General features: G+C 49.0%; 1 protein-coding gene across 3 annotated transcripts in view; it reads left to right on the forward strand.

Annotated features, from left to right (window-relative positions):
• The first annotated feature begins 10,033 nt into the window (after window positions 1–10,033).
• FKBP2 (FKBP prolyl isomerase 2) overlaps window positions 10,034–18,067 on the forward strand; it is a 37,680-nt gene continuing 29,646 nt past the window's right edge. The window contains exons 1-3 of one of the 3 annotated variants that reach the window (XM_078660736.1): window positions 10,034–10,170; window positions 15,074–15,251; window positions 15,886–15,998. In XM_078660736.1, coding sequence (XP_078516862.1) covers window positions 15,084–15,251; window positions 15,886–15,998 — 281 coding nt within the window. In that variant the 5' untranslated portion in view covers window positions 10,034–10,170; window positions 15,074–15,083. Of the gene's footprint in view, window positions 14,786–15,073; window positions 15,252–15,885; window positions 15,999–18,067 lie in introns of all 3 variants that reach the window. The other 2 variants (XM_078660738.1, XR_013601058.1) reach the window with 2 other exon arrangements.

An 18,067-nucleotide genomic window follows, 5' to 3' on the forward strand; every position in this document is an offset into this window, starting at 1 on the left:
TTGGATTCGAGGAAGGCGGCGAGCACTGTTGACGGCTTTTTCAATGACTTTGGCAGGGAATGGGAGGAGCGAGATGGGGCGGTAGTTCTTAAGTTCAGTGGGGTCTGCTGTGGGTTTCTTCAGAAGGGCGCTGAGTTCGGCATGTTTCCAGCTATCCGGGAAGGTAGCGGAGTTGAGGGAGCAGTTGATGAAGTCTCGGAGGTGGGGTGCGATAATGGAGTCTGCTTTGTTGAAAATGTGGTGGGGACATGGGTCGGTTGGCAATCCTGAGTGGGTGGAGTTCATCAGGCGGATGGTGTCTTCAGTGGTGATTGGGTTCCAGGCGCAAAGGTTGTTGGAGGGGGGTTTTAGTTCGGAGGTGGGTGGGGTGGACTGGTCTCCGGACTGGTTTTCAAAGCTGTTATGTATGTCAGCGATTTTGTTGTGGAAGAATGAGGCTAGGGAGTCGCAGAGGTCTTGGGAGGGAGTGATGTCGTTGGTGCCGGCGGTGGGGTTGGTGAATTCTTTGACGATGTTGAATAGTTCCTTGCTGTTGTGGGCGTTGTTGTCGAGTCGATCCTTGAATGCTGATTTCTTGGTGGATCGGATCAGCTGGTGGTGTTTGCGGATGGCGTTCTTGAAGGTGGCCAGGTTGTCAGTGGTTGGGTTTTTTCTCCAGGCTTTCTCGAGGGAGCGACAGAACTTCTTGGATTTCTTAAGGTCATCGTTGAACCAGGGGGCTTTTTTGCTATCTTGCTTGATTTGATGTTTTTTCAAGGGTGCTAGTTCGTCAGCAATGTGGGTGATCCATTGTGTGAGGTTGGTGGCTGCAAGGTTTGGGTCCGATGATTTTGCAGGAGGGTTTTGGTGAAGCGATGTGAAGAGTTGGTCGGTGGTAATTTTGTTACAGTTTCAGCGGGTAATTGGTTGTGGGTGGTTGTGGGTCGTAGTCTTATTGTAGTTGAAGTGAACGCAGCTGTGGTCTGTCCAACGGAGAGCTGTGGTGTGATTGAAGGAGATGTGCTTGCTGGAGGTGAAGATTGGGTCTAGCGTGTGCCCGGCATAGTGGGTGGGGGTGTTAACAAGTTGTTTGAGTCCGAGATTGGCGAGGTTGTCAAGAAGGGTGGTGGTGTTGCTGTCCTTGTTCTTTTCCAGGTGGAAGTTGAGGTCTCCCAGTAGAATGTATTCCTCGGAGGGGAGGGCGTGTGGGCTGATGAAGTCAGTGATGTCTTCGCTGAATTGTGTGCGGGGTCCTGGTGGCCTGTAGATGAGGGTGCCTCTGAGTGTGGTCTTGGGGTCGGTGTGGATCTGGAAGTGAAGGTGTTCGGCGGCTGCGAGGTTATCGTCGGAGCTGGTCGTGATGCGGATGGTGTTCTTATGGACGATGGCGATGCCTCCTCCTGTATGGCTGATGCGGTCCTTTCGGATGATCTTGTAGCCGTCCGGGATGGCTATGTCGATGTTGGGTGCTGATGAGGTGTTCATCCAGGTTTCTGTAAGAAAGGCGACGTCCGGCGATGTGGTGTCGAGTAGGTTCCAGAGGGCATTGGCATGTCTGTGGACCGAGCGGGTGTTGAGCAGGATGCACTTCAGGTGGTTAGTGTCGGAGCTCTGTTTGGAGTTTGTGGATTTGGTGTGGGTCTTGATGCAGTCGAACTTGCAGGAGTGGCAGGTGAAGGGTCCATGGGTGTGTCCTGGGGCGGCTTGGTGGCAGTTTGTTGGTCGGCCGGGGTTAAGGGCTGAGAGGGTTGCGGCATCATACGTTACGCGGGTGGAGTGGGTTTTGCGGGGGCCAGGAGGTTTGGCGTTGGGCGCGGTCCAGGCGCGGACGGGCGTAGACGGGCTTACCTTTGGCGCACCTTCGGCGCGCATGGGGCGCTTCCGCTGCGCGAAAGTGCATCAGTCATAAGTGGATAGTGAAGGGGGGCGGAGCGAGGGAGGAGCAGCTGGGAGGCGGGAGCGGGGTGGAGAGGCTGGCTACGAGGCACAACAACAAACAACTAAAATGGCAGCAGGCCAGAGGCTAAACAGGACGAGATTGGGGCACAACTCAGCAAAAACGCTATGAATGGGCAGTGGCACCGGCACAATAATCAGAGCAGGCAAAACTAGCAATACACAGTGGGGCAAAAATTATCAAACAACGGTCAGGCAGTATAGCGCTACGATAACAGCAGATCGGTAATATACACTTTAAACAAACAGTGCCAACAAATGCGCAATAGTTGGAGATTAGCAGTCTGGCAGTAAGCGCTACGATACCAAGTGGAAAATCAGGGAGCAGCGTGGGGTGCGACCGCTTCTGAGGGGCTCAGGACGGTCACAGCGCAATAGGTGGAGGGTAGAGAGGACGCTATAGGTTATAGTGCCAGGCGCCCTTCAGGTAAAAATTACCATTAGCAGAATCCACACTAGGGTAATGTTGGTGCTGTTGAAACATATCCTCTGCAACAGGAAAATCCTGCCACTAATGGGTGAAATTAGGTAAGTAAAGAAACCAATAGCAAGCTTCTAAATAATCACATGAAAATACTCTAGGTACAAATTAATAGTAACCACATTACATATCATACAATAAATAGACACCTAATATTAAAGAAATATATACATTTGTTTTTTTTATTTCTTTTCAGTTCATTTGAATACATTTTGTTTACAAAAAATATATATTAGCAAAAATTAACAACAACACCAGTGGATAGATAGATTAAATATAAGCATAAAATAAGGAAAATATATTATCAAATTAATACAAACAATACTCATTTCCAATTACTTGACATATAATAAAGGCAAGCAGTAGAGAAGAACTTGATGGAGGCATGCGGTAGATGAAAACTACGCACGTTTCGGCATTACTGCCTTCATTAGGGAACCGTCTATTGCACAAAAATCTAGTGATTGAGGACTTGAGCAGCTATAAACTGTCGATGACAAGTCCCCAAATCGATGCTAAAAATTTACAATAGAGGAAACTCTCGCTCCTACAGATGGCTTTCTGTGTTGGTCATAAACGATAAGCACAGCTCATAAAGAGTGTAGATCAATCAATCAATCAATCATAATTTGTAAAGCGCACTACTTACCTGTGAGGGTCTCAAGGCGCTGGGGTGTGGGGAATGCTGCTACTGCTCAAAAAGCTAGATCTTGAGGAGTTTTCTGAAGGTCAGCAGGTCTTGGGTCTGCCGTAGGTGGAAGGGGAGGGTGTTCCGTGTTTTGGGGGCGAGGTGGGAGAATGATCTACTCACCGGAGGTCGCTCTTTGGATGCAGGGGACTGTGGCGAGGGCGAGGTCGGCGGAGCGGAGCTGGCGGGTGGGGGTGTAGAAGCTGAGTCATCTGTTGAGATACGTAGGTCTGGTGTTGTGGAGTGCTTTGTGTGCGAGGGTGAGGAGCTTGAATGTTATTCTCTTGATGGGGAACCAGTGCAGGTCTCTCAGGTGGGGTGTGATATGGCTGCGGCGAGGGATGTCGAGGATCAGGCGTGCCGAGGCGTTCTGGATGCGTTGGAGCATCTCAGGAGTTTGGCCAAGGCTCCTGCGTAGAGGGCGTTTCCGTAGTCCAACTTGCTGCTGACGAGGGCCTGGGTGACCTTTCTTCCTGTTTCAGTGGGGATCCACTTGTAGATCCTGCGGAGCATGCGGAGGGTGTTCAATCAGGAGGAGGAGACGGCGTTGACCCGTTTAGTCATGGAGAGGGTGGAGTCGAGGATGACCCCTAGGTTGCGTGCATGGTCGGTGGGTGTTGGAGCGGTTCCCAGTGCGGGCGGCCACCAGCAGTCGTCCCAGGTCGAAGGGGTGGATCCAAGGATGAGGACCTCCGTCTTGTCCAAGTTCAGCTTCAGTCGGCTGTTCCTCATCCATTCCGCGACTGCATTCATTCCTTCGTGGAGGTTGGTTTTGGCAGTGTGGGGGTCCTTGGTGAGGGAGAGGATCAGCGGGGTGTCATCGGTATAGGAGATAATGTTGAGGCCGTGCCGACGGGCGCGGAGGGCGAGCGGTGCCATGTAGATGTTAAACAGCGTTGGGCTGAAGGATGAGCCCTGGGGTACGCCGCGGATGATCTTGGTGGCTTCGGAACGGAAGGGGGGAAGGCGGACGCTCTGTGTTCTGCCAGAGAGGAAGGAGGTGGTCCAAACCAGGGCCTTCTCTTGGATCCCGGCGTCGTGGAGGCGTGTTCGTAGTGTGTGGTGGCAGACCGTGTCGAAGGCGGATGACAGGTCCAGGAGGATGAGGGCCGCTGTTTCTCAGCTGTCCAGCAGGGTCCCGATGTCATTGGTGGTGGCGATGAGGGTAGTCTCAGTGCTGTGGTTGCTGAGGAACCCGGTCTGGGAAGCGTCCCCGATGTTTTCTCCTCGAGGTAGTGGGTCAGTTGTTTGTTGACGGTCTTCTCGATGACCTTCGCCAGGAACAGGAGCAGGGAGATGGGCCGGAAGTTCTTTATTTTTTTTTATTTTTTTTTTTAAAACCTTTATTGTACAAAGAGTGCTCACAAATACGGGCCTACAACCCAACGGGCTGGCCACCACATAGCAAAAGCCTAATTAGCAATACAAACGTGTCCACAGGATATGACAAAAAGAACACAGGAGACATATCAAAAGCCATAGAGCAATCAGCAGGGACAGGATACATGAAGGTTGATTTTCTTTTATGGGAACGGGGAGTACAGGATCATGACGGGCAGTGAGTCAAGCAACAAGGGAGGGGCCGTGGTGAGCCGCGATTCGGCGATCATAGAAATTACAGGATAAATCCAACACGAACCAAACATATCGATAAATACAATCCCAACTGAGGTACCACAAGGAGAGGATATGGCGTTCGCCGGCCAGCGCCCACCCACCACAGCAACAACCCGACCTAACAAACATGAGTAAAAATGATCCCATCGTAGAAAGCAATACGGTACACACCCCAATAAAAGGAAGGAAATCCCCCGCGAAAGAGGGAGGGGAAGGAAGAAAAAGGAAACAGGAAGGGACTCCTCCCCAACCACGCGCCCCCCGGCGACAAAGCAGGAAAACATAAACCGGCACACGGCATCCATTAAAGATCGATGACGGAATACGTAGTGAGCCATAATCACTATACTACCGGAAGGTCAATGCATCAGAAACACCCCAGGGGGACACATGACGAGAAGGAGTCCCGAAAAAGAGAATACACAAGAGCCATAGAACAAAAAAGGGAGAAAAAAAGGGGGGGAAAAAGACCCCCCAAAGTGACAGACCCCCCCACCCACCCCTCAAGCCCACCCTGCACCCCTGCAGAAGGCTATGGCCTACCCCCCAGCAGCGTGCCTGTCGCCCTAATTAGAACCCGAAATATAGAAGAGCAAAGGCAAGACGGAAACAGAAGACAAAAAAAGAGGGAGGGGAAGGGAAAAGGGAGAAAACACACGGGAGAGGGCCTAGGAACAGAATTGTCTGCACCCACCCACCCGCCTGCGAAAAAAGGCAGAGCCCTCGGGAAGTCAAAAAATATCAGGATACACTCCAGGAGCACCGTAAAATCACACATAATCATACCGTTACATGCCGATCATCCAACCAGTACAATACTACCGCACACAGAGGCAAGTTTGTATCAGCCCTGTCCTTGTTTGTCCAAAGTCGTGGCCGTCCGATTCACTAAGAACCAGACCGCGAAGAACAGAAGGCAAAGAACAGGGAGATCAGACGGCAGTCCAGATAAGACACGTGGAGTAAAACCCGGAAGATCCAGGAAAGTCATAGAACATCGCACACAATGCAGGCACAATTTCAGGGACAGTTCGAGAAAGGCCGACCCAGCTGGGTTGGCACAGGAGCCATGGTCGGTCAGCCGAGGCGAAAAAAGGCAGGAAGAGTCATCGAGTCCAGTCCAGACGGGATACGGCTCCCGGACCAGCGGCAGAGGAGACAGCACAGGACGATGAAGGGCAACGGAACTCCGCACCCCAACAGACGCGGCAGTCGCCGGGCCCATGTTTCCTAGGATAGGGCCAGCCGCACCCTGCAACAGTGAAGCCGCACCCAGTTTCGGGGGCCCGAACGGCCCGAAGAGAGGATCCACCTCCAGGGTGACGACGGGTGCGGCCAAAGAAGCTCGCCAGGCGTGTAGGGCATCCAGGATATCCTTAAGTGTAGGAAAACCTTTACAGTATCCGGCACCCGGGTCATGCGGCGGGCCTCCAGCGCTCGTCCAGGCCCGGCTGAGACATTCAGGGTCGGCCGCCATCTTGGAAGCCCGGCAGGGCCGCGGCGGCCGTCAACCTCCGTCCGGGCAGCAGCGAGGCAAATGAAGACCAGCCGACCGGCAGCAGGGCACTCCAGGGCAGGAAGGGGGGCCACCAGAAGATGTGGAAACGCCGGCTCCCCAGTGCCGCCGGCCCCGTTCCCCGGGTCCGGGCGGAGGAAATCAAAATGGCCGGACCGGAGAACAAAGGGGGAGCAAGCCGAATGTACGGTTAGCCCCGTCAACAGGAGGCAGCGCCTCCACCCAAGGCCCCCGGCCCACCGGAGCCGGCCAGCAAGCCACAGCCGGCCTATACGCACAACGGCCTCTACGACCACGTCCACTGCGCCATCAAGGGCCGATCATCCTGCTCCGCCCCGTCCGGGCGCCGCCAAGAAGGTCCAGGCCAGCCCGCTCCGGAGGCCCCGAAGCGAGCGGGAGCGCCGTACAGGATCCACGGCACCCGAGGACCACCGGAGCAAAAGGTGGGTGCCTGCAAGGCGTCTTAGCACTACAGCACAACAAAGAGGGCTTCCCGGGGCAGGATAACAGCAGGATAGACGATAAAAACAGGCAGGCGAACGGAGCCGAGCTAAAACGCGGCCATCTCGGACGCGAGCTTGGCTCCTCCCTCGGGCCGGAAGTTCTTGAGGTTCTTGGGGTCCACCTTGGGTTTCTTGAGTAAGGCGTTGATCTCTGCGTGCTTCCAGCTCTCCAGGAAGGTGAAGCTTGGTGCTGTAAAATTGTTTCAAGAAAAATATGTTTCACTCCTGTGGATGGCTGTATCTGCTCATTATAAATTTTGGACAAAATGCATAATACTCGTGGTCCGTCTCAGTACTTTCTGTCGTTCAAAACTAGGCTTTGGGTGTAACACCCTCCTGCAGGATACTCTATATTTCGATTGTGACCTTGGATGTAGCCATAATAAAAACGGGCCAACTCCGTACTTTCTGGAGCTTCTTTTCTCTGTTTAAATGCGGTGGAAACCGCCTGGGTATCAGCGACCTGCTGTACTTTGTACCACCCTAATCTAACCCCTCTCTAACCCTTTCCTTGTCCAAAAATATTTTATTGCAAAATCTAAAACCGAGTTTGGTCTTTTTGTTTGCGGGTCCACAACCGGTTTTGCTGACATTAACCCTGACTTTTGGTTTCCCTTTAAGTTTCTTTTTTCACCCTTACCTGTTCCTCCTGCTCCGCTCCTCATTCTGACCCTTTTACGTTCCCCCGCTACCCAGCTCTTTACCCCACCTATCTTGTATTAGTATATGTAGTAGACCTTTGTACTTACTACCATTCCTATGTGTTTTTAGAGTTCATACCTCTTTCTTGAGTGACTTTGCAACTTGTACATTTGCAATTTTTCTCTGTTTATATCTCTTCCTTGAGTGGCTTTACAACTTGTACATTTGCAATTTTTCTCTGTTTATATCTCTTCCTTGAGTGACTTTACAACTTGTACATTTGCAATTGTTTCTGTTTGTATCTCTTATGTAACACATGTAAGCCAAAGTCCTTATGTAACGCAACTGGTTCTTTTGTAAAGCGCTCCGACACCTACGGGTAATGTTCGCGCTATACAAAATCGAAATAATTTAAAAAAAATAATAATAAACACTAGGATAATGTTGCTGCTGTTGGATTATATCCTAAGCTACAAGAAAATCCTGCCACTAATGGGTTAAATGCCACTGCGTGAGTCATTGACTACGTTTGTAATAAAGTGTCTCTTAAATTGACAAAGCTGAGACTGGAAAATGTCACATATTAGCAAACAACAAACAGAAATGTCACACATTAGAAGTGTTAAAAAACAATCAAGGGTGTGGCTCTAAATCAGTAAGGCTGAGTCCTTTCAACGACAAAAACAAACCAAATGCCAATACTGATACTCAATTCTCAACACTGATGCTCTGAAGAAAGAATTACCAGGAGCCATTGAGCAGATCACGCTACTGAAATCGAGGAAGCCTGTTAGGATTAAGCTCACCGGCAGTAATAGAAACGGCGGCCATTGAGCCAGTTTTACACGGCGCCCGAGTGTGGGACGTCGTGGCAAGTCCACAGCAATACGTGAGAAGTACTAGAAGCCACTTCCACACCAGTCCATCGGATTTCTGATTGTCCAAAAGAGTTCATCGGTTGTTGAATTGTCGATCTTCTGACGCAAGTCAAACTGTGTTTCTTGGTCCTGATGAGAACCCTGAAAGTTTGGTGGTTCGAAACGCGTAGACCCTTGTTTTTGCTTTACCAAACAATTGAATACCAAAAGCCTTTAAGCTGTGTTGTGCACGTTTAGGAAATTGTTGTTTAAAATTATGAACTTTTATAAGGAAACAGTGTGCACATCTAATTAAGGCATTAACTATTGTTTTGTTTGGTTGTTTTAGCTGGGGCCAATCACTAGTTGTGAGTATAGATTTAGTGGCCCTACGGACAGTTACATTGGTATGTGTAGGTTGAATGTGTAGGATGAGTGAAGGATTGGATTAGAATGTATGAGTTTAGGAATGAATGTTAGGAAGTGTGATTTTCGAAGTTTTGTACATATAAACGTTTGGCTACTATTTTGTATTGTGGGAATTGTATATAAACTATCTAAGGTTAATAAAGGATTTATGTGTTCTTGTACAAATGAATAAGTTCAAAAGAATAGGTGCTATGAGAATAAAAAGCTATTGATTAGCTCATGGGCGTATGGATTCTTTGTTACTTCGCCATTCTTCTAAGTGTTGAGAATTGAGTATCAGTATTGGCATTTGGTTTGTTTTCGTCGACACATTAGTAGTGGGCAGGGCACAAGTCCTAAAAAAGAAGTGGGGGGACGTTCAAGTTAGGTGGTGTCATAGGAAGTGACGTCACGACAGGAAGTGACGTCACAAAAGTAGTCCCCTGTTATTACAGGGAGTTCCGCTGCACTTGGCAACTGATATAACCTGGCGGCTAGCAACTTTGCATCGCAATATGGTGGCAGACATCAAGTCAAGTGCAAAATGTAAATGGAACACTTGGTTGTTATTGCCGTACCTTGAAAGTAAAAGAGTTGCGTACTTCTTGAATACTTCATTGCACTTTTGGGCAGGGGGGACGGCGTCCACCAGGTAAAGTGAGTAGGGGGACGCCGTCCACCCGCGTGGTACCCCTACTCGAGGCCTGGTAGTGGGGAAACTTGGCAGCCCTGTCTTCACAAAAAGCTACTAGTACATGTGTATCTACATTTAGTCTGTTACTAGCTTGGGGACAGTGGTGTGGTAAAGCTAGTTTCAGGCACATCAGCGCACTGTTTTATTTCGACTAAAACCAGCCACTATGTAAACACAGTACACAATGTTTTAATGGGCTTTTGTTTCTTTTTATGCCCGAAAGAAATATGGCTGCTACCTCTTTTGCTCTTCAGACTGTTCCGGGCTAGACGGCTACTACCACTGTTATAAAGGGGGGATGTCGTTTCTCGTCCGAATGATTTACATGCCTTGAAGCCCATGTGTGATTTTGTAGTTAATTTTTTATATTTATGCAGAACGTTTTATGTTCCCAGAATAATAGGAAAACTAATCCCTGGCTGTTTTCCACCTTCACCTTGGAACATCCCCGCCCTGACCCCCCATTTCTATGCGACGCCAATGGGCGTTCCCATCGGGGGCTTCAGCAGCCAATAGTGAATGTGCCAGCCTCAATTTACGCGAGTGTGCTGAGCCGCGCGCCGGGACTAGACGTCACGTGACTTGTCTATGTCCTGAGCTGGCCTTCAGCTTGGTGCATCACGTGACTAACCCCACGCCGTTTGTCTTTGGCGGAGCTATCTTTCATCAAATAAGAGTGCACGATGTCAGAAAAAAGGCGTGCCCTAGAGCCTCATGGCTGCAGTGATTGGCTGAATTTCGTTGCTCTGCAAGTGACGTAGGCGGAAGCGAAAGGCGGGGCCTATCGTAGGGACGGTGTGTACTGTAGCCGGCGTGCGGTAAGGCTGAGGTGAGAAGAAGAGAGCGGAGACAGTGGCAGGAGATGGAGGAGCGCCCGGGGGGCAGGGGGAAATTCGGGTTACCCGGAAGGAGGCATAAAGAGGGGCCCCGCAGGGGCAGGGTATGTGGGAGTGGGGATGAGAAAGTATCGCAGGTGGAGAAGGGTAGTAGAAGGGGAAATCAAATAGAGGAGTCCAGAGGGGCAAGGATACCCGGAAGTGAAGATGACAGACTTGGGCCACAGGGGGAGATAGGACTCGGAGATGTGGGCAATGGCGAGGGTGTATTTGGAGAGCAGAGACCAGAGTGCACGACAGATGGGGAGATGTCTACGAGGGGAGGTGAAGATGGAGAAAGGGGGCATCGGAAGATCCCTACTAGTGATCATGATGGAGGACTCATGGAACCGAGTGATAGAGGAAGTGACCACGTCGAGGGCATCTTAGAACAGAGGGACGCAGGAAGGGAGCGTGGCGAGGAAGGTTGCGGTCCCGTAGAACACGATATTGGGCAAACTTTGTGTCACTTGAGAGAGAGGACCACTGAAAAACAATATATAGAGAATGTAACGGGTCCCAGGAGTTCACAGATGATTCAAGAACCCCACCCTGAATCAGAGTATCCCCAGGACCCCAGTTTAGATTGTTGTAATCCTGAATATTTGGGGTATAACTCTCAGATGGATTCCGAAGCACACGCTCCTGTTCGGTTTCACTTCCGTGGCTCCAAAGGCAAAAAGACCAGGAGCCACAAAGCGAAGCAAACCAGGTGCAGTGTAGAGAAAGATTTGAATAACCCTATAGAGAGGCGCCCTCGAGGTCACAAGAAGGGGAAGATAAGACCTCAGCGAGAGATGTTATCGTGTGGCCCCATAGTGGACAAATCTGGAGGTCAAATGGGAGAGGCAACTAGGTGTCCCCGGGAGGAGCAATGTGAGGAGGGCTCCACTGAAGGATGCCCAGGTAGGGACGTCGAAGCAGACTGTCAACTGGTATTTCTTGGTGATTCCCTGGATTTTTCTTCAAGAAGTTGTCTTAGAGCAGAGGCAAATGGGGAACAGTCATCAACTAACAAAGGTGACTGTACTTTGTTGGCCTCTCAGCTAGGAGGGAGGTTGGGCGCAGCAGACTGTGGGGATCAAACCACGCTGTACAGGAATCCGGTGTATAAGTATCGCCATATGCATGTTGGGGGCACTGGATTTGACTTTGGAGATGGTATGGCCAAGGATCCTGTGTGTTCTTGTGAGGGTGAAGATGTGAATGGCATGGGCTGCCACAGTGACTCTGGACTTGTGAGTGCCAGCAGGCATGTTTTCGAGTTTAAAGATGGGCACGATGTTGGAAGTTGGGCTGTTGGGTATTCTGGGTGCGAGTTAGAAGATGTGGATGTCGGGGTTCTCGGGTGTAAGTTTGGACCTCACGTTAAAGATGCATTTCTTAAAGACTTCGGTTTTGACTCGAGAGCTGTCAGTTTCGATCCTCGATGTGACTGTGAAGATTTAGCCGTCAGTTTCACGGGATGTGATAATAGAGCTGCAGATGTTGCTACATCTGGGCATCAGTGTCGAGAAAATGCTTGCTGGAGATCAGGCTGTGATACTGAAAGAGTTGGCGGTCAGGGTTTTGATGAGGGCGACGGGAGTGTTAGAAGACTTGAATGTGATGTGGCCGTCGAGTGCCCTGGGTCTAATGACAGGAATGCACTTGTGCTCAGTGCTGAGTGCGACGGAGTTGACGTTTGTGTTTGGTGTCATTCTGGAGATGTGCCCGACTGCAGTCCAGTTAAAGAGCTTACAGGTTTGGGGGGTATGGGGTGTCATCATAAAGAAGCGACTCTGAAAGACCGAGAATGCCATCCGGAATCTGTTTTAGGCACGTTTCTGAGGCACGAGAGGTTGGACGATGTTAGCGAGAGGAACCCAGGCATTGAGCACAGGGATGCTTGTGGCAGTAATTTGGAGAGTCAACGCGAAGGTTTTTGCAGCCGGGCTCTAGGGGATGAATATGTTTCCTTAAGCTGCCCAGGGAGTGCATACAAAGATTCTTTTGATGAAAGCAAAAGGGATAAATACAGAGTGAATCATGGGATGAGCCCTGGGGGTGAGACCCTAACCACGAGTGATTGTGTCTCTGTAAGTCAGTATACAGTTAGGGAGGGTGATCAAGGCCCTTGCGGAAGGAGCTCAGTGGTTGGGTTCTCAGATGCTTCTTGTGGTAGACCAGGGGGTGAGTACCATGTTGCATGTACTAACAACTTATTGGGTGAGTACCAACATTCTAGTGTCAAAACGTCAGGGGATGTTATTGGAGAGGTGGCTGCCAAGGTTTCTGAACCGGAGTCACCACAGACAGACCTTCGAGGCTCACAATGTGAGGCTTGCACTGTGATCTACCAGTACTCCACATTTGAATATGTTGAAAATGTGATTGTGTATCCAGAACATGAGCATGACTCTGTCCCTAGATTTGCCTTTGGAGAGGCATGCGACAAGAGTTTGGGCTGCATGGAGAATGGCTGCCCCGGTGTACCATTCAGTGGGATGAATAGCAATTCTGGAGCCCCAGAATGTCCGTACAGGGAAGATGCCCGGTGCATGTGTTCGATAGAAGAATGCAGGAATGCAGAATTCACAGTTCCTAGCTGCATGTACAGGGACGCAGAGTATTTGGATACAAGCTGGGATTATGAAGACATGGGAGACAAGAGTGGAGATGCTTGGTGGTTGTGCCAGAGTAGCGGTTATGATAACTCGTGGTGGACTTGTCCAAAGGGGCTCTATATAGACCCTGGCTGCTGGTGCCTCAGTAATGATCATGAGAGCAGTGAATGTTGGTGTCCAAGTGATGCAGAGGGGATGAGTCCTGGAGAAGTAGGTTGCTGGCTTTCAGCAGAGGAGTACCGTTGCACAGGGGGCGGCGGTGACTCCTGCGACTTGGTGTCCAGGGGACTTCAAAATGGCTTGCGAGGTTGTAAGGTTGCAGGAATGACTGAGGAGACAGATATTGGGTTACTGAAGGTAGCTACCTCTGAGAAGATCTTGACCTTGGACTATGCAATATCAGGAGAATGCAAGACCAGCTGTTGGCAAGAAGGCCTGGGAGACTCGCCTTTTGAGACACACTGTGACAATGGGGATTCCAGCTCGGAGAATGAAGAGAAACGTAGCTGCACTGGAGGCTTGTGCAGTGAATTGACAGATCTGGGGGTGGTGACGACTTCGGGGGGTTGTCCAGAGATGTCTCCTGTGACGCTTGAGATGGAGTCCCAGCTTAGTCCCCCTTCGGGGTCAGCCGGTGAGGTGGCCTTGCAAGAGCTGGGGACAGTCACTTCTGTTGAGAACGTGGAGCCTCTGGTTGGTTGTGGAAGGCTCCTCGCTACAGAAGTGGTGTGGTTGGAAAGAGGAGGGGAGCAGGGTCAAATCAGGCTCCTAAGGGATCCATCTGTTGACCCTCCAAACACCGAGGATATCTGGGTGCGACGTAAGTGGCCAAAACCTGTGTTAGGATGTAGCCAGACCAGGGCCAATCCCAAAGGAAAGCATCAGTCCAAACAGGCGGCTGATGTCTGGGTACCCAGAGAAAAGAACTCAAGGAAAGTTTGGCATGATTGGGATCTAAGCAAGAAGGGGGACGAGCTGCCGGCGTCTGTTATTTCAGACAAAAGCCTCACTGGTGCCAGAGAAACCCACTTACAGAAGGAAAAAGATGCCGTACATACTTGGGACATGTGGATGCGCAGAGGTAGGGCGAGGAAGTGTGCTCTGGCTGTTGGCTTTGAGAGGGACGGGGGTGTGGACTCTCTAGGGGGGCTGGCCCCCCGGAAGGATAGGCGCAGGGGACAGGATTCCCTGGGCTTGAAGGGAGGTTCTTGACTTTTTTTTTTCTCTGGGGACATGGTAGAGAATGTATTTTAGGCCTGCAGGGAGAAGGTGCAGCTGAGCAGAGCGCTTGTCTATATGAAATCAGGCTTGCTTCTGGAAAGATGGGTTGCGGTATACCCTGCAGGAAGCACATTCACTTGAGGGTGCTGGGGTGGGTGGGAGAGACCAGATACACTGGGCACGATTTCTAAACGTAATGTGTGTGTGTGTGTTTTTTAAATTAATTTTTTAAACCACGTTGAAAACCACCGGCAGGCCCTGTGCACTAGTAGCCAAAATACATCATCTATTCATTTGTGCGTGCAAGACTGTTACAACCTCACAATGTAGAGTATAGGTGCTAGGAAGATCAGTGTCCTTGTGGGAGGCTGGTTAAATCACTCTGGAATCACCCAGCAGCCTGACTACTTGCACATGCAACTGCACTGAAACATCCCAGATGGTGCTTGTTTTTCAAAACTTGTTTTTGGGTGGGTTTGAGGCTATGGCTGCTGAGCCAGGGACCTTTGTATTGGGGTGGGGGGAGGGGGGAGTCCTGTAGCTGGGTATTTTTTTTAAAGAAACTGTTAGTAGAGTGAGAACATTGCTGTGAATCCTGGTGTGGTGCTAGACACGCTGTGTGAAAGCACCAGGTAGCGTGGACTGCGCAAGTAAGGGCTACTTCTCCTGTCTTCTGTCGTCGCACTACAACAGCCACTGGTTTGCATCACACAAGGTCAACTCAGGCTTTCTTCATCTCAAGGTATCTATGAGGAAATGGACCTCTGGTTTAGCTCATGCACAGAGGGGAGGGGATCCATATATTGATGCTGGCTCTAGATTTACCTATGACTTTTGGGGAGACCGTTGTTTAACTGTAAATGTAGGTGTATATAAAGACATGGTAAAGTTAACGATGGCACTTCCATTTCTGAGGGGGAGGGGGTGATTGAAACTTTGGGAGGAGAAGGGAAGAGGCCATTATGTGGACCAGAGTTGGAGTCTGTCGTTATTGGACACCAATGTGTGCCGTCTTTGTCTTTTCCTCAAGACCCTCCATCATGAAACTGAGCTCCTCCGTGGCCGTTGTATCCCTGGTCTTCTGGGCTGCCCTCGCCGTAGGCACCAGCTCACAGGAGAAGAAGAAGATGCAAATCGGGGTGAAGAAGAGGGTAGACAACTGTCCCATCAAGTCCCGTAAAGGGGACGTGCTTCACATGCACTACACTGTAAGTATGTGCGCTCTGTTTCTTGCAGAAAACTGTTTTGCCTCAGCTTATTCTAGGCCAGAGGTCTTCAAACTAGGGGGGCCTCAAGTGATCCCAGGTGGGGACACTAGGCTCTGGGCAAAAAAACATGATGCTGATAATAGTGCTTTGTTTTCAGCAGAAAAGAGTGGCATTAATCTGCTGTGTACTAGGCCCGCCCTAACGTCTTTTGTCATGTATATCCTGGTTGGGAGAAGGTGTCAAAAGGTAAGGGATTGGGAGGAGCTGTCAAAAGGGAAGAGACTCCAAATATTCTCCAAAACCAGAACTTAACTGCAATATTTAAATAAGTCTAGACCTATTTAAACATTGGCAGTTTAATAGAATAATTGTGAAAATTTTTGAGGGGGCCCTGGTGATTTTCGTTTCCCACTGGGGGGCAGCAGCATTAAAACGTTTGAAGTTCACTGTTCTAGGCTCAACTCCTCCCATCCTATATGCCCTGGTGTTTCCTGCACTGTGCAGAAATTCTTGGTCAAACAGCATATTAACCTGTTTTTTTCTCTCTAAAATCTCACAGAATCTTAGATCCGACAGTCTTTCGTAGTTTATGATTTGACTGCTTTGACTCCTCCTTACATTTATCTCTCCACAGGGAACTCTTGAGGATGGTACCGAGTTTGACAGCAGTATTCCACGGGACCAGCCATTCACCTTCACTCTGGGGACTGGTCAAGTCATCAAAGGCTGGGACCAGGGCCTTCTTGGGTAAGGGTGATGCTGTCTGGCATATTATTCTCTGGTTAGTGTATTTCTGGGCTAAGGCATGTCCCTGTGTGGCATCGGCCAATTTTTCTACGTTTTAGAAATGGTTTCCGCATCTCTCGATACTGCGCTTCCCTGACCCTCCTCTCGTGCCTCTGGGCGTCTTCTGAAGCTATTGCAATTAAGCCGCCTCCACCACGTTCTGTCTTCACTGCCCCTGCCATCACTTGGCTTTTCCTCACTCTGTCCCGTGCCCCACTCTTTTTAAAGGACCTGTTCTACTATAGATTTATTGTATAGATTTTAAAACAAATATATCACCGTGCAGTTTTTGTCCCATGCCCTACAAAAACTTATACAAGGCCTGTTTATATCTGTCGCCTGTCAGACATTGTCCACTGCACCCTTCATTGTAAACTTCTTCCATCACTTTTCCAATCAATCAGCAGCTCCTTTCCTGTGTCTACAGTGCTGGGAAAGGGTCTGCCTGACATATGACCATGTTTTGCAATAAATCTTGTTCCTTATAGTAAAATGGGCGGAGTGACGGTGGCGCAGGAGTCGAGCGTGGAACGTAGGGCAGTTGAAGAGGAACATCAAAAATAGTAGACCTCAAACAAGCAACATTGTTATGGGCCGGGCAGGGCAGGCCAAGTGTCAGCACTTTGTTCTTTACAGATATCTAGGGTTTGAATTCTGTGTTCTTTTCGCACAGATTTTCTAGATACAATGGGCACTGCATATTATTGACTTGTATATTTAGGACACCAGTTGCAAATCTCCCCACTGCTGCCTCATTTACAGTAATGTATGTGTGACCTTTCAATATTATCGACCAATAAACATGCAGGCTATACATAGTTCTCTCTTCGTTAAATGGGGTGACACAATCATTTGTTCTCCAGAAAGACCGCTGTGTGTTCAGAGCTGGTGAACTTGAGCCTCACAGTAACGATCTGCATTTTATAAACCCCACCACATCTCCCAGGAGCAACCACATGCTATAAAATGTGGATAATAGTATAAGCAAAAATAATAAGCTTAAAATCACAGAGGAGGTGGGGGTTGAAGAGTGGAAGTTGAAATCAGCCATTTAAAAATACCAGGCTGATGCAGAAGTATGAGTAATATTAATGATTTCATTCTCCTCCTTAGTCACGTTATCCTGGAATAAAGCCATAATGCTCTGAGAGATACAAACATCAAACTCGCCAAAATGAGGGTTCCAAGCATTTCCCTCGGTATCTAAATGCTTCAGCTAAAATGATACTTCATCCCTAATTATTTTCTCCATTTTTTACTTTTAATGGAGTTTTCCATTCCCACCCTCTCCACACGGCCATTGCAAGTCCATTTCTTTGATTCAATAGAAAATAACATATTTTTAGAGTTTATAGCTACTGGGCTTATTGGAGAAAGCACTTCCTGTTTAGATGCAGGTTGCCTGCTTGTAGGAGACAGGAGGTGGCCTTGCAAAATGAACTGCCCCTCACATCACATCTGGTATTAAGAAATGGTCTCTTTCCAGGGAATCGTGCATCACCCAGTTATGTCTCCTACAATATTTATTGACAATAAGTAAGCTACAGTACAACTGTATCATAAGGCACTGTAGTACAGAGAGGATGCCTGACTAATGGAAGACAATATGAAATGGGAAATAAAGTGTAAAGAATCTACAAACTGGAGTACTATGTGCACTTTGAAACGGATTCCTAAAACTGGAAACATGCTTCAAAGTCACTTGTAAATGGAGTGCTAACTGAAGCTGTTGACCTGAAATTAAAAGGTTTTTAAGAACTGACTGGCGTATGGATCATCCAACTATATTTTTATAAAAAGGAGCTGGGTGGATAGTCTCTCCAAAATAAGGCTTGAAAAGCTAAGCACTAAGTGCAGCTGGATAGTGTAACTGAGGTTTCTGCAAGGGAATGAGGCAAAGAAGGGATGATAGGGAATTAAATCTGGTGATCTGGTCGAAAAAACGCTAAATCAGAAAATGGCTCATAGTAATTGAAATCTGGCTTCATATTATTTAATAAACCATACACTTTTGCTTTTCTTTGTTCTGA

This window comes from Lissotriton helveticus, chromosome 9, assembly GCF_964261635.1.
Source record: "Lissotriton helveticus chromosome 9, aLisHel1.1, whole genome shotgun sequence".
Taxonomy (NCBI): Eukaryota; Metazoa; Chordata; class Amphibia; order Caudata; family Salamandridae; genus Lissotriton; species Lissotriton helveticus.